General features: G+C 37.6%; 1 protein-coding gene across 3 annotated transcripts in view; it reads right to left on the minus strand.

The window, feature by feature from the left end:
* Positions 1 to 20251, minus strand: part of RUFY2 (RUN and FYVE domain containing 2) — a 54703-nt gene that overhangs the window by 4860 nt on the left and 29592 nt on the right. For all 3 annotated transcript variants that reach the window (XM_082674170.1, XM_082674169.1, XM_082674168.1), the window contains exons 12-16: positions 19057 to 19154; positions 16512 to 16631; positions 8197 to 8326; positions 7793 to 7887; positions 3349 to 3397 (exon numbers count right to left, since the gene is read on the minus strand). In XM_082674170.1, coding sequence (XP_082530296.1) covers positions 3349 to 3397; positions 7793 to 7887; positions 8197 to 8326; positions 16512 to 16631; positions 19057 to 19154 — 492 coding nt within the window. The remainder of the gene's footprint in view (positions 1 to 3348; positions 3398 to 7792; positions 7888 to 8196; positions 8327 to 16511; positions 16632 to 19056; positions 19155 to 20251) is intronic.

A 20251-nucleotide genomic window follows, 5' to 3' on the forward strand; every position in this document is an offset into this window, starting at 1 on the left:
ATGGCTATTTTTCTCTGCCCAGTTCCAGAATGTCAGCCACACAGCTTAAACCCTCCTAACAGGATATTAGAGGATCCTTCTCTAGAGAAAGTCAACTGCCCCAGAGAGAAGTCTTGTAGGTACTAACATTGAGAAAGGATACCCATCAGTTCGGTAGTTAACAGATTTTTCTATGCTTGAGGCCTACCAGTCTATTACAACCCACTCCCATCCACCTAACCAACACAGGGCTTTCAAGATTTTTTTTTGTGCCTTTTATTGAAATTGGGAGATTATCCAACATTTGAGGAAAGACTGGGGCATGAGGTACTCCAACCAAAGAACAAACCCAAGAATGGAATTCAGAAGAAACAGAATGGAAGTAGCAAAATAAAACTTTAAAGAAACTATAATGAATATCCTCAGAGATAAAATAACAGGATGCTATTTTAAAAAGGAAAAATGAGCGAATAAAAGCCTGCTGAGGGACTTCCCTGGTGGCACAGTGGTTAACAGGCCACCTACCAATGCAGGAGACACGGGTTCGATCCCTGGTCCGGGAAGATCCCACATGCTGCGGAGCAACTAAGCCTGTGTGCCACAACTACTGAGCCTGCACTCTAGAGCCCGCGAGCCACAGCTACTGAAGCCCGTGTGCGCCTAGAGCCCGTGCTCTGCAACAAGACAAGCCACCACAATAAGCCTGCGCACCACAACTAAGAGTAGCCCCCGCTCGCCGCAACTAGAGAAAGCCCGCACACAGCAACAAAGACCCAACAGAGCCAAAAATAAATTAATTTAAAAAAAGAGCCTGCTGAATATTAAAAATATGATAGCAGAAATAAAAAATGTCTCACAGAAGGCTGAACCTGAATCCAACCAAGCCTTTAGATTTAATTTCCAGTTTACAGGCTTAAATAAGGGGATAGAGTAACAAATTTAAGACTACTATGAACAAGCAATCAGATAAAATCTGAAATGTGAGAAACTGTAGGACAGCTGTTCCAGACCCATCAACTGGACAATAGCAAGGACCAAAAAAAAAAAAAAGACAAAGTCACATATAAATCCATTTTCATACATATAAAAACAGGGAAATCTGGATAATATTTTGTTAAAGCTAGACATGAATGATAAAACTATAAGAAAAACAACATAATGATTAACAAAACGTAGAGGACTGTTACTACAGGGAAGGGAATGCAATCAGGGAGCACACATGTTCTATTATAAGCTAAAACAGAGTATGCCAGTGTTTTTTTTTGTTGCGGTACGCGGGCCTCTCACTGTTGTGGCCTCTCCCGTTGCAGAGCACAGGCTCCGGACCCGCAGGCTCAGCGGCCATGGCTCATGGGCCCAGGCGCTCCGCAGCATGTGGGATCTTCCCGGACTGGGGCACAAACCCGTGTCCCCTGCATCGGCAGGCAGACTCTCAACCACTGTGCCACCAGGGAAGCCCTGTGCCAGTGTTTTTAAGTTATACTATATGTGTCCTCTTTTGCATATATGATATATATTTAACAGTGAAAAAATTTTACAGAGTTTAAAAAATGACAGTTGGGCAGACATCCCTACGTATCTCCTAAAAAAAGTGTGAAAGCAGAATAAAGGCATACAGATTCATAAAATCTTTATCTTCATTCACCATTTCCTAGGAGGCTACTAAAGGAAGCACTGCCCAGTGGGGATTCCCTGGCAGTCCAGTGGTTAGGACTCCACACTCTCACTGCAGAGGGCCAGGGTTCAATCCCTGGTCAGGGAACTAAAATCCCACAAGCCGAGTGATGTGGCCAAAAAAAAAAACCCGAAAACAGTTGAAAGAACGAATGGCAGCAAAGGGAAATGCCAAGACAAGAGTGACCAGACCAGGGACTTCCTTAGTGGCACAGTGGTTAAGAATTTGTCTGCCAATTCAGGGGACACGGGTTCAATCCCTGGTCCGGGAAGATCCCACATGCCGCGGAACAACTAAGCCTGTGCGCCACAACTACTGAAGCCTGCACGCCTATAGCCCGTGCTCCACAAGAGAAGCCACCGCAAAAAGAAGCCTACGCACCGCAACAGAGTAGCCCCCACTAGCCGCAACTAGAGAAAGCCCATGCGTAGCAACGAAGACCAAAAGCAGCCAAAAATAAATAAATAAAATAAATTTATTAAAAAAAAAAAAAAGAAAAAGAGTGACCAGACCAGACAGGAGCAGTAAAGACTCCAGAAGGGATGACTCCGACGGAAAAAGAAAACTAACCAGTTACCCGATTCATTTTACTACGTGAAAACCTTTTATCAAGAAGCACTTTACAGATTGTTTGAAAGTATAAGAAAACTCTGATGCTCAAATATAACAAAACTTAAAGGGGCGGGTAGGGGGAGAGTAAATATTAACTCCAGAGGAAATAAAAAGTAGTTCAAGAAAGAAAATATAATTGCAATATATTACTTGGTCCGGCAAGGAACAATATTTAAATAGTCATAATGAAGAATACACAGTAAATAAATGTCACAAAAACTTTTACTTAATTATACTGGGAGGGCAGTGAAGAGAAGACAGACCAGGGTGAGACTGAACAAAACTCCTCATCCACCATGCTAATGAGGCAATAGATAGGTCTAAATAGTACTTAAGAAATAGGGGAATAAATACCAGAAGAAACAACTAAAGGAATTAAAAGTAGCCTCCTTCTGGTGGCAGGAGCTGGGGTGGATAAGGGACAAGAGGGTGAAAACAAGAGACTGCTTCCGTTTTGTTTTTTTAAGTTTTCCTTGTACAATTGGACTTTTTAAATTACTTTCATGTAACACTTTGATAAACCAAATGGGTAGCTTGTGTAGTAGGAAGCTATCTGCCACTGAAGTACTCGCACAGGGACTGTATTTTCTCCTGTGTTGTAAAGAGATTCTTGCATCCAGATACATTCAGAACCATATACTAATAAATTGTACCAAATCACTATCACATACATTAACTTACTCAATATTCAAAGCAACCCTATGCAAAATCATAAGCCAATTTCAGAAGAGAAAACTGAGACTCCATGGGGATATTTACTTGATGAAGGTCAAAAACTAGTAAGTAATAGACTAGCACAGGAATTTAAGGATTATCAAATTCAAATGCAATTTCACTCTATCTTGCCACACTTTGTAGGAAAGTGGAGAAAATTATTTCCAAGGTCATTTCCAACATGAGGAATTTTAATAATGTGTTCTAGAGGTATAGGGAAGAGATGGACACCATCCTACAAGCTCCCCATTCACTGCTTCTGCTTCTATATATCCCAGGATTCAATAATAGTACACAGGGCCTTACCTTTACTGGAGACTTTCACATATATCCATACCTTCCTACTTGAGGAAAATACTTACACTCACCTGCAATGCTTTGTTGGCTTCTTTTATATCTTCTATTTTAAGTTTTGATCTAAAAAGATTATAAATAGGTCCAAATTTCAGTACACATTTTAAAATATAGACCATCTAGTAATTCATTAGAAAGGTATTGAATTTTCATAGGATATAAAATTGTATATACTATATTATTCTAATGACCTTCTTTGGCTAGTGGGATTATATTTAATATTTTCCTATATTTCCAAAATGTCCTAAAGCAAAAATAGTTTTGAGATTTAAAATTTGCTTTTTTAAAGAAACAATATTGGGCTTCCCTGGTGGCGTAGTGGTTAAGAATCCGCCTGCCAATGCAGGGGACATGGGTTTGAGCCCTGGTCCGGGAAGATCCCACATGCCGCGGAGCAACTAAGCCCGTGAGCCACAACTACTGAGCCTGCACACCTAGAGCCTGTGCTCCGCAACATGAGAAGCCACCGCAACGAGAAGCCTGGGCACCGCAACAAAGAGTAGCCCCTGCTCACCACAACTAGAGAAAGCCTGCACACAGCAACGAAGACCCAATGCAGCCAAAAATAAATAAATAAATTTATAAATTAAAAAAAAAAAAGCATATTGGTGTTTTCATGTGGTTATGACTACTAATGACAGCTATTATTTACTGTAGGCTTATGATGTACCAGACACTATGCTATAAACTTTGTATGCATAATGTCATTTAGTCTTCAAAAACACTTATCAAGATGAAAAAAGTGAGGCCTGCTGAAGTTTAGGTGGTAACTGGGGAAGCCACAATTCAAACCCTGGTCCTCTGAGAACCCAAAGCCGACAGGTTAACCATTATGAACACTATTTCTCTAGCAGATGCAAAAGAGTGGTAAGTGAGAGTGGAAATATTAAGGAAGATGTAATTGTGATAGTTTTTCACCTTTTGAAAATACATATTAACATACAGGCTATAAATAACAATAATTATCTGTGATCCCACTACCCAGAGATGACAATCTCTAAATATCAATGAGTATGTGTATTTCAAATGGAAAAATTATTTACACAGTTTCCCACATGACTTAACAATATATCCTGAAAGGCTTAGAGCTACTGACTTGTTATTAACTATCTGCCACATCATTATATTAAATGGTTACATGGTATACCATGAAAAAGAATATGAAGTATGTAGTTTATATAATTATCCAGTGCTGACCTTTCAACTTGTTTCAAGTTTTTTTGCCACAAAATTGTTCATTAAAGTTGAAATGACCAAAACATTTATATTATTTTTCTTAGGTTAACAACTTAGAAATGTAATTACTGGATCAAAAGGTACATAAAATACTAAAGTCTCTGCTACTGAAGCAGAACATTAGGAAACTTGCTTTGCCCTACAAATGCTCTGTTCCAAGACATAAAAACAAAGTGTTAGTCTTTTATCTGGTGCATAATGACTCTTACAGTGGGAATAATCAATGTAAAATTACACAGTATAAAAATATTAACAGACTAATCAAATTTTCTTGGCTGAATTCACATCTACAAAATGTATCCAAGGAAAATTGATGCTGGTGGGAATTTTGGCCAAAACAGTAACTGCTATATAGAAAAACTAAGTATGGAATAAAAGAGCTTACTTAATGGCATTCACTACAGAAATACTTTCTATATGAAAATTTACTGGTATTGATATATTTCTGGTTAAAATGCCTCTATTCATAAATATGGACTCTAAAAAGCTTGCCCCCTTCTGATAAGAATTGCCAAAGTACCTAAAGAGTATCAGTTACAGTTCCACTAAACACAATGTACAAGAACAACTTTTCCTTGTCCCAGACAAGGAACAGATGTCTATATTATTAATTTTAATTAAATTCTATTTAGAAATATGTATTTGTTTGTGAAAATATTTCCACAGAATGAAAACAGCATAGAGAAGGGTCAAAATAAAACATGAGAACGTAATAAATGTGATACAATTATGACACTATAGGAAAACATCCATAAATTGTACAAGCCTCTGATAATCCTGAAACCCCTCCTTTGAGGAAAAAAAATCTTTAAGTTTCTTTATATGGAAAGAATAGCATTTACAGAATACTACATTTGGAAGAGTCCTGGTAATTTCTTTTTTATTCTTTCTTTTTTGTGTGTGTGCGGTACGCGGGCCTCCCACCGCCGCGGCCCCTCCCGCCGCGGAGCACAGGCTCCGGACGCGCAGGTTCAGCGGCCATGGCTCACGGGCCTAGCCGCTCCGCGGCACGTGGGATTTTCCCGGACCGGTGCACGAACCCGCGTCTCCTGCATAGGCAGGCGGACTCCCAACCACTGCGCCACCAGGGAAGCCCCATTCTTTTTTTTTAACTCATATTCTTAAGTAAAAAAAAAAACAAAAAACAAAAAAATCCTACCCCCCCTCCCACACACAAACCAGCAAACTTCAAAAGAACATGCATACAGTGCCGTTACACAGGGATTAGGTATGAAGTCAGTATACAAGGGAAAAATTTAGTAGTCAAAAAAACCCTTGAGGGGCTTCCCTGGTGGCGCAGTGGTTGGGAGTCCGCCTGCCGATGCGGGGGACGCGGGTTTGTGCCCCGGTCCAGGGGGATCCCGCATGCTGCAGAGAGGCCGGGCCCATGGGCTGTGGCCGCTGGGCCTGCGCGTCCGCAGCGGGAGGGGCTGCGGCGGTGAGAGGCCCGCGTACAGCAAAAAAACAAACAAACAAAAAACTATAATTTGAGAATCAATGAACCAGAATAAAAGGAAAAAGGAAAACAACGAAATTATGAATTCAGCTATCTGGACATCTAAGTGATCATGCCTTTAATACAACTATAAAGTCTCTAGTATTGAGTGGGAGATGGGTGAAAAGTAATACACATTCCTTGTTTTACTATTCTAACCTGTTTTCATATTAAACCTTTATGATCTTAAATAAATGTAAATATATTTTTTGTTGTGGGGATTGTTCACTGTTGAGTCCCTAGCACTTAGAATAGTGCCTGGCACATAGTATGTGTCGGATGAATACATGGAAAATCAGCACCTGGTGTGGCTCAAAATGATCAATGAATGGATGCCAGATTAGAATAAAAATCTTGCTTATTGAAATCATAATGCAAATTGTTCTTTGTAGAAACAAAAACATCTTTATCTTTTTGAGAGCTGGTATTTCCTTTTGTGGTTTTAGGGAACTACTCTTTTCTTGGCTGAGCCTCACAGCATGTGGGATATTAGTTCCCTGACCAGGGATCGTACTGGTGTCCCCTGCATTGGAAGCACAGAATCTTAACCACTGGACTACCAGGGAAGTCCCAGGGAACTACTCTTTACTATGCCCTTGGTAATCGTTCTCAAGACTTCCTAATGGAATCCCAACTTTAGCAATTAAGTCTCCATTCCAGTATGATTTCTATTCAGTTTAATGATTACAAAAGATATATATGACATATATATATAGCTAATCATATCCATATATATAATGAAATCCTCATATATGGATTTGTTCTGAGGTTAGCTAATTTTGGGGATTGATACTTGGGAGGAGGGAGGCAACTGTTTATTTTATACCTTTTGGTGCTCTTTGTCTTTTTTTGGCCGCGCTGCGCATGGCATGAGGGATCTCAATTCCCTGACCAGGGATGGAACCCACGTGCCCTGCAGTGGAAGCGCAGCGTCTTAACCACTGGACCGCCAGGGAAGTCCCCTTTTGGTGCTCTCTGAATTTTCTAACCATATAAGACATCAAAGGGATTTATATAGGTGATAGGCTTATGGGTCATTGTGGCTTTCTTTTACTTTTTTGTATTAAAAAAAAAATGACACTATTTTTTTTTAATGTGACAGTGGTACATTCAATACTAAATTAAAGACTCCAGAGTTTACCCTAGATAGTTGACAATATGTTCAATCAGGGCACAAAGATGAAGCTAATCCAAAACACAGACCATGTAGAATAAGGAGGAAAATGTGAGAAAGACAGAACGCCATTTCTCCTTCTTGTCTTCATATAAACCCAGGAACACTTCATTGTGACAGAACCAACCACAATGCATGAAGTCAAGCCTCAACTCCAGACAACATCAAATATCATTCACTTTTCAAAATGCTGGCTCCTTCTCAGAACAGTCTGAAAAAGTTCTCTCTATATATTTTGAAAATTTGACTTTTGTTCTGAGAAAAATATATTAAATGAACTTCTGAATTCTCTGATTGGAAGAAATTAAACAAGAGTCTTAGATTTCATCTACTGGAAAATGTTTAGAGCTAACACTTACTAAAATGAACTTTTAAAAAAATCTCTCCAATCCACACCCTTATTTGTTAATCTTTAAAGTCGCTGTTTGGCTTTGTTTTTAATAGTTCATATCTTTCTATTTTATATTTAAACTCTTCTGTCTACTTGGTTTGGCACACTCATAACTTAATAAGGGTCAATGACTACTTAGTTGGAGGAAAAAAGAGAAATTACTCGCTAAGTTTGTTGCCAAGTTCTTGAAGAGCTTGCTCCTGTTCGTGATATATTTTCTTCAACTGGTGATTTTCATCCTGGAGGTGAAGGAACTCCTTCAAAACAATAAAAGACAGAAAATGCAATTTAAAAGAAACAAACTAGACACTGCATACATACAATTAAAGGATAGGAATGTATCCTTCAGCTTTTCATAAAAAATAGCTGCTCTAAAAAAAAAAAAAAAAGCTGCTCTATCAACTATCAGCTATTTTCCATTCATTTAATCTCCTTACTGATATTTTTAAAGATGACCAGTATACTCTGTTTCCTTGGTATAAAAGTAAATTATTATTTGATCCTCTTTTTAAATAACTTAACTGTCATCAAGATAGAATTTTTTAAGTTTTACCACCATTATTTACTTTTTTAAGACTAAGGATTTGTTGGGTCTCATTTCTAAGATGAGATAAGGTGTCTTTCTCCTTTTGAAGATCTTCTTGCAAAGTTTGCCTCCATTCCTTCTCAATCTTCAGATCGGTTTCCAGTTGCACCCTTGAATGACAAATAATACAGAGAAGTTCAGTGTTGTTTCTCACATGACGGTTGTATGTATTCTTCATTAACAGCATCTCTGGTTGATTACTTCACCTTTGTAATGCAATTCTTCAGGTAGTTTCTTTCACAAATATTTTTTAGAAAACAAGTTCAGTAGCACAGGGTTTTCAGATCTCAAAGTCTCAGTTAATTTGTCAATCACAAAAACCTCCTGCTAAATGACAATTTGTCATTTATTAACTCTGTATACATAAATGCTGTATAAGCATGGAAAATGCCTGGAAGGGCACACCATACTATAAAGACTGGTTATATCTTAGAAATGGAACCATGTTCTGGGCCATGAGAAAATTTTTACCACAAACTAATGAAAAGTATTATTCTGATATAAGGATTACAGCAACCACAAAATCAATTCAACATCAGAAACAGAAAAATCAGCCCTGGTGCCAAGTGCTACTTTGCAGATTACTGTTGGAAGCTGACCCATTACAGTACAGAGCTAAGACCAGGGAGACACTAGAGGAAAATTCACACTGTCTGAAAATGCCAGTTCACATTTGAAAGCTCTATTTCATCATTCAAACAACAGGTGCTAGCTGGAAAAACAAAAGTAGTCAAATTCTTACATTTTAGGAAACCCCCCCAAAATAATTCCAATAATTATTGCTCATAAGTAGTTGTAACAGGTGAGGTATATACTAATAATGCCATAGTTCCTAATACTATACATTTTAAATTATAATGTTACGTCATAATATTGAGAATATCACTGTATTACATTATATTACATTTTTGTGTTAATATAATTACTTTTGTTTCCTCATAAAGTTAGCATTTCCATCTACAGCCAAATTATTTTCAGTGAAGCAATTTTAGATTTTATAATTAAGGTTGAAGAGACAAGATACCTCAAAATGGAATTTACAAATTGTTGAAAAATACCATTTCACCACAAATTTAAAAGGGATACAGAGGGACAGGTATATGCTACTAACACTGAAGTAAGCAAAGTACAGAGTGAGTGCATTGTTGAGTGGCCGCATCATCCAGAATCAGAAAAAACTGAGAGAAAAAGCAAAGGAAAAATTTTGTTTTTAAGTTATTTAAAATATATTGTCAAAACACATGTTGACCACGAAGGGCAGAAACCATAAAGGGAAAAAAAAAGGGAAAATAGAACTATATAAAAATGTAAAACGTCTAAATGAAAAAAACCACTATGAACAAAGTTTAAAAATAGGGCTTCCCTGGTGGCACAGTGGTTGAGAGTCCGCCTGCCGATGCAGGGGACATGGGTTCGTGCCCCGGTCCAGGAAGATCCCATGGGCCGTGGAGCGGCTGGGCCCGTGAGCCATGGCCGCTGAGCCTGTGCGTCTGGAGCCTGTGCTCCGCAATGGGAGAGGCCACAACAGTGAGAGGCCCGCGTACCGCAAAAAAAAGATATAAATAAATAAACAAACAAACAAACTATAGGGGCTTCCCTGGTGGCGCAGTGGTTGAGAGTCCACCTGTCGATGCAGGGGACACGGGTTCGTGCCCCGGTCCGGGAAGATCCCACATGCTGCGGAGCAACTAAGCCCATATGCCACAACTACTGAGCCTGTGCTCTAGACCCCACGAGCCACAACTACTGAAGCCTGCATGCCTATAGCCAGTGCTCCGCAACAAGAGAAGCCACCGCAATGAGAAGACCCCGCACTGCAAAGAGGAGTAGCCCCCACTAGCCACAACTAGAGAAAGCCCGTGAGCAGCAACTAAGACCCAATGCAGCCAAAAATAAATTAATTTTTTAAAAACACACACAAAAAAACTATAAACTTAGAAAACATTTTCATTGTATGTGAAAAACCCACAATAAAAACATAAAGAGCTCTTATATAAATAAATATTAAAAAGCTGAACACCACAGAGGAAAAACTAGAGGCTATGAACTGGCAATTCACAAAATAAAGAAATACAAAAGGCTATTACTAGTAATCAAAGATATGCAAATTCAAACAATAAAGCACAATTTTTCAGGCTAAATGATTCCTTTAGGTTAACTGAGATACAATAGTGTAGACCTATAGTAACTGATATGATACAATGTCCATAACGTAGTAAATACAATAAACAAGATACTAAAGAGCATGTAGCATGATCCTCTTTCTATTGATAAAAAGCAAAAAATATCTATGCATACCCAAAAAGAATGTTCATCAAAATGCTAGAAAAAGGTATATCCAGGGAATTCCCTGGCGGTCCAGTGGTTAGGACACCGCACTTCCACTACAGGGGGCTTGGGTTTGATCCCTGGTTGGGAACTAAGGTTCCCTCATGCCACAAGCGCAGCCAGAAAAATAAAGGTATATCCCATTTTTATTTTCTTCACTTTTTTCCATATTTTCTTACATTTGGTCAACAGCATGTAATATTTTCATAATCAGAAACCAAAAAAAGTTATTTCCATTTTAGGTGAAAAAATGGAATTTGTTTTTCCTGGACAAAGTCCCAACTGCCTATTTCTATAGAAACAGTTCCAATTTTTCTGAGGGATCCCCTTGATCTCCAAATTGTTAACATGTTTATGCTCTACCAAAATGGCACCCAATGAGAAATGAAATTACTTGCACAGTTTCAGCAGGGACAAACATCTTCTCTCCACAGCTGTACCCAAGACCTATTGAGTAGGTTAGCCGTACAGGGAAGGACCAGGTCCCTGGAGCATTATTTGGGTCATTCTTTGGGCAGGGATCAAATAGAGGCATCACTGTAGAATTAATATCAGACTTGTCTTACCTACCCTTTTGTCAAACTCTAGAAAAGTCATTCAGTAACACAGAGTACTGAAGTTTCAAGATTGTATTCTATTGACTGGCAAAGTGTCCCAGTCTTACTTTTCACATTTTTCCATTTGGCAGGGTACAGGGACTTAAACAACAAAACCCTTGGCACCATTAATAAACTTGATGACTTAAATGTTCTTTGTGATTTCTGTTGCCAAGGAAGTCCTGAAAGTGCTTTTGTGAAAGTCTTAAAATTAAGAGAAAATGTTCGTTTGCCGAGTGGTGGTTTTTTTTTGGGGGGGGGGGCGCGTGTGAGTTTTAGTTTCACAATTTACAAATGATGTAAGTTTCCAACCAAGGTAACACCCCCTGGCCTAAAGCCTTATTCTATATACCAATTTCTCAAAATGTTATTTTTGTGGTAGATTTAAAAGGAACTTAATTCGTTTCTGAACAAGGTGGAGTAAACACATTTCTACCTATCCCTCCAACTAAGTACAGTTAAAATCCCTAGACATTATATATAAACAAACATAAGAATATCTTGAAAGGGGGAGAGAAGAAAGCAGACCAGCCAGAATTCGAGCAATAACATGGTGATGAGTTCCCTGAGGCTTCTTTTTGCCTTCCTTATAGCTCTGACTGGATGTAGAAGCCCACAACCCACAAACAGCAATGGGCACAGACAAAAAAAGCCCCAAGAAAAGCCTACTCTCTCCTGCCAAAGAGCTAGGAAGAAGCAGCCTAGCGTGATAGAAACCTTTTCAACGATAAATGCCCTATTCCAAAAAAAAAACACCAGAGGAAAAAACCATGCCCACCCCAACCACTGTCAGCAAAAGCCAAATGGGGAGCCTAGTTTCTACCCTCACCTGGCAATAATGAGGCATCCCTCCCAATTCCCACTGTTGCAGTATCAGAGAAAGAGCCAAGTGCGGAGCCTGGACTTTTTTACCACCACCCAGCAGTAATGAGGTATCTCTCCCCATCCACCTCTACGGTATTAGTGGAAGTCACATGGAGAGCGTGGACCTTTATTCTTATGCATCAGTAACAAGGCTTTTCTCACCCTCTCCACAGTGTCAGCAAAGGCCAAGTGGGGAGCCTAGATTTCTACCCTGGCCTGGGGTTAGTGAAGTACCTCTCTCACTCCCCTCCAGGGTCGTGTCAGCAGAGACCAAGAGGGAAGCACGGACTCCACTCCCACTTGATGGTAACAAGGCACCACTCTCCCTCTCCACAGTGGAGACTGAGTGGAAAGCACAGATTTCAAGCCCTGCCCACTAGTTAGGCACCCTTCTCCATTCCATCCAGGATGGTCCTGGGCTTCTACCCCCACTTGGTATGAAGAGTCAGTGTCCACGTTCCCCTGCTGGTGTGGTTTCAGTAGAGGACTGCTAAAACATAAGATTTAAGTAAGATGCAGTCTCATAACATAGTTCCCAAAATGTCCAGAATGCAGTTGAAGAATACCTGTCATACCAAGACCCAGGAAAAATCAACAGATTCCAGGAAAAATCAACAGATGGCAACATGTCAGATAATTCAAGATGTTGGATTTAACTAATAAGAATTTTAAAGCAGCCACCATAAAAATGTTCCCATGACCAACTAAGAATATGCTTGAGGAACCCTCCTACACTGTTGGTGGGTATGTAAATTGGTAAAACCACTACGGAGAACAGTATGGAGGTTCCTTTAAAAACTAAAAATAGGGTTTCCCTGGTGGCGCAGTGGTTGAGAGTCCGCCTGCCGATGCAGGGGACACGGGTTCGTGCCCCGGTCTGGGAAGATCTCACATGCCGCGGAGTGGCTAGGCCCGTGAGCCATGGCCGCTGAGCCTGCGCGTCCGGAGCCTGTGCTCCGCAACGGGAGAGGCCACAACAGTGAGAGGCCCGCGTACCGCAAAAACAACAACAACAACAAAAAAAACCCTAAAAATAGAGCTACCATATGATCCTGCAATCCCACTCCTGGGTATATACCTGCAGAAAACAGTAATTGGAAAAGATACATGCACCCCAATTTACAGCAGCACTATTTACAATAGCCAAGACATGGAAGCAACCTAAATGTTCATCGACAGATGACTAAATACAGATGACTAAATGTGTTATATTTATACAATGGAATATCAATCAGCCATAAAATGCCATTTGCAGCAACACAGACGGACTTAGAGATTATCATAGTAAGTGAAGTAAGTCACACAGAGAAAGACAAATATCATATGATATCACTTACATGTAGAATCTAAAAAAAAATTAGATAAATGAACTTATTTACAAAACAGAAATAGAGCCACAGACATAGAAAACAAACTTATGGTTACCAGAGGGGAAAGGGGGAAGTTTGGGATTAACATATACACACTACTATATATAAAATAGATAACCAACAGGTCCCACTGCCTAGCACAGGGAAGTATACTCAATATTTTGTAATTACCTATAATAACCTATAAGGGAAAATAATCTGAAAAAATATATAGATGTACATATAACTGAATCACTTTGCTGTACCCCTGAAACTAACACAATATTGTAAATCACCTATAGTTCAACTAAAACAACAAAACAAAAAACTCCCAAAATGTCATTTCCTCTACCTGGAAATTCCCTCTCCTGCCCAGATAGTGACTTAGACTCTTGGGTTTCATTTAAAATACAGTTTATATTTTAACTCCTCTGAAAAAAAAAAGAATATGCTTGAAACAAATTCATGAATAGGAAGTTTTGAAAGGAAGAAAGGAAATTTTGGAAGGGAAGAAGAGTCAAACGGAAATCTTAGAACTGAAAAATAAAATAATCTCACTGTATGGTCTCAATAGGAGAATGAAGATGATGAGGAAAGAATGAATGAATTTCAAAACAGAACAACAGAGATTGCCTGATCTGAACAACAGAAAGAAAACTGACCGAAAAAAATATATATAGTGTCAGGGTCCTATGGGACTACTAAATAAAAAAGACCTAACATTCATGATATCAGAGTCCCAGAAGAAGAGAAGAAAGCAGGTGGAACTGAAAAAAAAATATCTGAAGAAATAATAGCTGAAATTTTTCCAAATTTGGCAAAGATAAGCCTAATGACCCAAGAAGCTGACCAAAGGCAAAAAAGGATAAATCCAAAGAAAGAATCTGGAGGGTAACTACAGGAACAATGATTCAAATGACAGTCTACCTTTCATCAGAAACTACGAAGACCAGGGCTTCCCTGGTGGCACAGTGGTTGAGAGTCCGCCTGCCGATGCAGGGGACACGGGTTCGTGCCCCGGTCTGGGAAGATCCCACATGCCGTGGAGCAGCTGGGCCCGTGAGCCATGGCCGCTGAGCCTGTGCATCCAGAGCCTGTGTTCCGCAACGGGAGAGGCCACAACAGTAAGAGGCCTGCGTACCGCAAAAAAAAAAAAAAAAACTACGAAGACCAAAAGAAAGTGGCACAACACTTTTCAAATGCTGAAAGAAAAGAACTGTCAACTCAGAATTTTAAGGATATTCTGAAAATATCCTTCAGAAATAAGGTGAAATCAAGACATTCTCAGATGAAAGAGAACTAAGGGAATTTGTTGCCAACAGACCTACCTTAGAAGAATGGCTAAATGAAGTTCTTCATACACAAAGAAGGAAACTTGGAGCATCAGGAATGAAGAAAGAACAATAGAGAGTTTTCTAAATTATGTTTAATGGTTGAAGCAGAAACTATCTCATTGTCTGATGTGGTTCTCAATATTACACAGAGGAAATATTTAAGCAAATTATATTGTAAAAAAGAGAACGTAAAAAGACCTAAGTGGAGGTAAGGCTTCCACACTTCCCTCGATATAGTAAAATGTTGATACCAGTGGTGAAAAGTTGCAGATATATGGTACAATGTCCAGAGTAAACACTTTAAAAAATCTATACAAAGAGATACACTAAAAAATACTATAGATAAATCAAAAGGGAATTCTAAATAATGTTCAAGTAACCCATGAGAAGACACGAAAAATCGAATAGAGGAATGAAAATACACAAAACAGCAGATTTAAGCTCTAACATATCAACAATTATATTAAATGTAAATAGGCTAAATACATCCTTAAAAGAGAGATTGGCAGAATGGATAAAAAACATGCACTATAGGAAACTTACTTCAAATATAATGATACACATTAGGCTGAAATTAAAAAGACAGAAAATGTAAACATTAATCTTTTGTTTACTACATGAAAACATTAATCAGAAGAAAGCAGGAGGGGCTATGTTAATATGAGATAAAATAGACTTCAGAGCAAATAAAACTACCAGAGACAAAAGGCACATTATATAATGATAAAAAGGTCAATTCACCAAGAAGACACAGCAATCCTAAATGTGTAGGCACCAAACAACAGAACTCAGAATACAAGAAGCAAAAACTGATAGAACTAAAAGTAGAAATATACATATCCACAATTATAGTTGGGATAGTTCAACAAATACTCTCTTGATAACTGATAGAACTACTAGACGGAAAATCATCAAGAATAGAAAAGAACTTAAAAACATCTCAATGGATTTAAAGGTAGCTTAGCAAGTTACACATCATACATGGTATGTGATCTTGTTAATGATCTGTTAAACATAATATTGGGTTGGCCAAAAAGTTCGTTCGGGGTTTTCTGGAACATCTTATGGAAAAACACGAATGAATTTTTTGGCCAACCCAATATATAACTCTTTATTTTCTATTGTTGTTTTGCTGTTTTCTTTAATAACAAAGTGGTACATATTTATTGGGGAAAAAATACTGATGTTTATAAAGTAAAAAGTAAAATACCCCTGTCAATTTACCATCACTCCCTTGAGATAACCATTTTCCAGAATCTGTATTCTTTAAACTCTTTTCTATGTATATGTAAATACACACATACACAGTTTTAATTTTATAAAAAATGGGATAATACTCAGCATACTGTCTGCAACTTATTTTTTTCAACTCAGTGACATATACTGACATCTTTCCTAGCTGGTAATATATAGATCTATCATATGAAGTACTAATAAAAATGTTTTCAGAAAATATCACTTTCTTTCATAATGTAAGCTCCTTTGAGTTACAAAGGCCTATTATACTCAGTATCTAGAAACATAATGGCCGTCAGATTAATGCTGAACAACAGCAAAAAGAATAAAAGTCTCCTTGAGCAAGAAGACAGCAAGACAATTGAAAGTACTCTATAAACAATAAAGGGAGCAAAAACATAAGTTTTATCACAATTATGCTTTCTAGTTTTTTTTTCTGTTTTCTTTTTTGGAAGGAGAACTCCACAACCTAGCCAGCATCATTAAATAAATAAAAATATAGGTTGTCTACCATTATGTGCAAAAAAATGGGGGGGGGAAGAGGGGGAAATTATGTTAATACAAGTATTTATTTCCAAATATACTCACAGCTGTTTCTCCTTTTGGGAGATTTGTTTCTGCAGACCGTCGAATTTACTCTGGCATTCTTGTAGATATTTCTTGTCCTCATCTTCAGTGTCCATTTGCGCCTTCTCTGCTTGCTGCAATCTGGTGTAATTCAAATCAACTTTGGGTAAAACTGAGGCTAGAACTAGGGTGTAAAAGGGTGAAGAAGACAAATAAAAGAAAAATGGGGAAATAGAAACATTTCTAAATGAAAACAAAGTTTGGGGGAAAACTCACAAACTCAAACGTGAAAGAGCCACACAATGTCTAGAAATTGTTTTGTGATTTTTTTTTCAATATAACACATAATATACCCAGAATACTATCTTCAAATGTGCTTTATTTCTTGTTCATAATTAACAATGCAAAGCAATATAGCCTTTACCACTTATGTAAAGCATAATGTGTAACTTTCAAAGTATAATACGTGTGTTACTGCCTTTTTACAAAACCATGAAAGTATAGTACTTATGTCTACACTAGGTGAAGAAGCCACATTGTTATATATTATGCTAGGATGTGTATGCTAGGAATCAAGTGTGCTACAAGGCCAAGAGCAAAGACCTGCAATTACTTCAAATAACAGCCAAGTCTTCCCTATAGAATCTTTATACATTTACTAAATTATGCCAATGTTTTTTTTGTGTGTGTATATGTGTTTTAAGATTCAAAAGAATTTATTACTAGTTGGCAACATTCTCTAGAGATCATTTTTGTTCCTCATCACTGAATTTTTAAAATTAGCTTAAAATGTGTATTTCTTTTTTTCTGCTTTTATTTGTAAGTCATTGCTTCTCCCTGTGCTTAGCTCCACTCCCTGCCTCCTATGGCCATCTAGGATTTCTTAGATTTAACGTCACTACTTTTATAAGAAAACATCTCCCAAGTATTCAAGGGACATTAAGTCCTTGTAGGGGATCAAAAGAGAAATTTCTATTCAACTAACCAAAAAAATTACCTCTTCTTTTCTTCCTTAAAACCATGCCAATGGCGCAACCCTCACACATTTCAAAAGTATAAAGGCCACTTCCAAAAAAAGAGAGTTAAGTGTAACATTCAAGTTATCTCTAAATTTAAATTTAAAATATTAAGATGGAGAGATGGGAGACCCAAGCTTTTCTCTAAGGGTACAGAAATGAAAATAAAAGTCAGAGTGAGGTAGGCCTTGAAGTTGTGCTATCACAGAAGAGGGCTAAGGGGAACTGGAAAATCAAGGAGCTAAAGCATAAGATGATGGCCGATCTGGGTTATAAACTATTTTAAAACATAGTAAAAAATCAGTAAAGGAGCTAGTAGGCAAAGAGTGGGCCAATGGGGAAAAAAGTCTGTGCCAACACATTGTGAAACCAAAGATTAACTTATTATTAAACAATTTTTATATTTTCCATCAAAAAGTAGCTAAAAAGATAAAACTGCATTCGAAAATTCTGACCTTCAAAGGGTCAATACTCAAATAAGCCCTTGTGCACAAGGTATGAGGAATTTTTGGAAATCCAAGTGCACCCACTCTGCTTTATGGCAGTGTATTACCACAGCAGCTGATCAATAAGTGTACAGGGTTCCTAATACCCTTTCACAATACATAATAGCATAAATTCTTTTTCAATTTAATATATTATAAAATTGTTGGTTCTCTTTTAGTCTGTTTGAATACAAGTGGTTTTCAGAAAGATATATCTTTGACCAGCTTGTACTGGTCCTGAGTGTCACTGCTGGCACATTTCACCAATGACATTGCAATTGTTCTAGTTTGAGTTAACAAATCATTGTCACTTCATAATGGAATGGACAGAAATCAAAAACAGAAAAAGGTAATAAAGATGTCCAAAATGTAAAAATGGGGATAAAGAAAACAAAAAAGAAAAAAGAAGAAAGAGGATGTCAATAAAAGAATATTCATGTCAATAAAGCATTAATAGTTATGTTTTTCATAAGTAGATTCAAAGAAAGCAATGATAAGACATATGTTGACACCAACATGACAGGTCAATGGAAATACATTACACTTTCCAACAATAAAAGTGAAAAATGCCAATATAAAACAATTCAATTTAAACAAAATTATTTCCTGGGTTAGGCTGAGGGTCCTAGCTCAAAGAAACACAACTAAACTGCCAACTCAGAAAGCTTGATTTCACATAAAGGGATGGTGAATGACAAGGGATATGACAATCAATATGCATGGAAATCAATCAGGGATAATTCCACCATGGATTTTGTTCGTTTTTCACTTTTTCGAGGTTTTTGTTTGTGTATTTGTTTTATGTAATACATTGAACCAAATGAAACTGCCGATATTAGGCCTTTCTAAAAAATCTACAAAATGGCAAGTTCAAATGAATCAGGCTAATATAAAGCAACTTGATTCCATGCAACAACCAAAACAAAAAAGGCAAAATTCTGCTGGGCTTTAAAAAAAATTCCTAATCTAAATTTTCCTAATGGTCTTTGTGGCAGGTGTCAGAGTTGAATAAAGAAAAGGGGGGTAAAGAAAGGAAAAAAGAAACTAAGACTGGAAATGCTGTACCTTTGTTCCAGCTGCCTCATGGCTGCAGTAATTTTATTGGTTTTTTCTTCTAGTCGGGCAATTATTTCATTTTTTTCTTTCAAATCAGCTTCAGAACCCTATTTAGAAAAACATAAAAGCTACAGTGGTTTTGATTTTTAAACCTGAATATCTATAAGCTTTGTATATCATTTTGCTATGGGATTGTTACTTTGAAATGAGCAGAGTTTATTTGTTGATTAAAATACTCCTAGATGCACCCCTATGTTCATAGCAGCACTATTCACAATAGCCAAGACATGGAAACAACCTAAATGTCCATCAACAGATGAATGGATAAGGAATATGTGGTACATATATACAATGGAATACTACTCAGCCATAAAAAAGAAAGAATACCATTTGCAGCAACATGGATGCAACCAGAGATTATCATACTAAGTGAAGTAAGTCAGAAAGAGAAAGAGAAATACCATATTATATCGCTTATATGTGGCATATAAAATATGACACAAATGAAACTATCTACGAGACAAAAACAGACTCACATACAGAGAACAGACCTGTTGCTGCCGAGGGGGAGGGGGAGTGGGGGAGGGATAGACTGGGAGTTTGGGGTTAGTAGATGCAACATGTAACATACAGAATGGATAAACAACAAGGTCCTACTGTATAGCACAGGGAACTATGTTCAATATCCTGGGATAAACCATAATGAAAAAAATATAAAAAAGAATGTATATGTGTGTATAACTGAGTCACTTTGCTATACAGCAGAAATTAACACAACATTGTAAATCAACTATACTTCAATAAAAAATAAATTAAAAATAAAATAAAATACTCCTAGATATAAAGCAGTACTACTACAACTAGTCTTCATTTAAAATGTAATAAAGGGAGAATTCCCTGGTGGTCCAGTAGTTAAGACTCTGAGCTTTCACTGCCGAGGGTGCTGGTTCAGTCCTGGTCGGGAAACTAAGCTCCCACAAGCTGTGCAGCAAGGTCAAAAAAAAAAAAAAAAAAGTAATAAAGGAAAAAAAACCTCAACCTTCAATATTTTCAGAAGATGACAGAATAAACTCGTGTAAAATATGCTATTTTTTCAAATTAAATTGTAAAGGGCTTTTGGCAACAAGTCTACTTAACAGCAATGTCACTTTATTAGAAAATCTGTAACAATTACAGTAAAGCATTTCAATCAAAATTAAATCTC

This window comes from Grampus griseus, assembly GCF_964374135.1.
Source record: "Grampus griseus genome assembly, chromosome: 16".
NCBI lineage: Eukaryota > Metazoa > Chordata > Mammalia > Artiodactyla > Delphinidae > Grampus > Grampus griseus.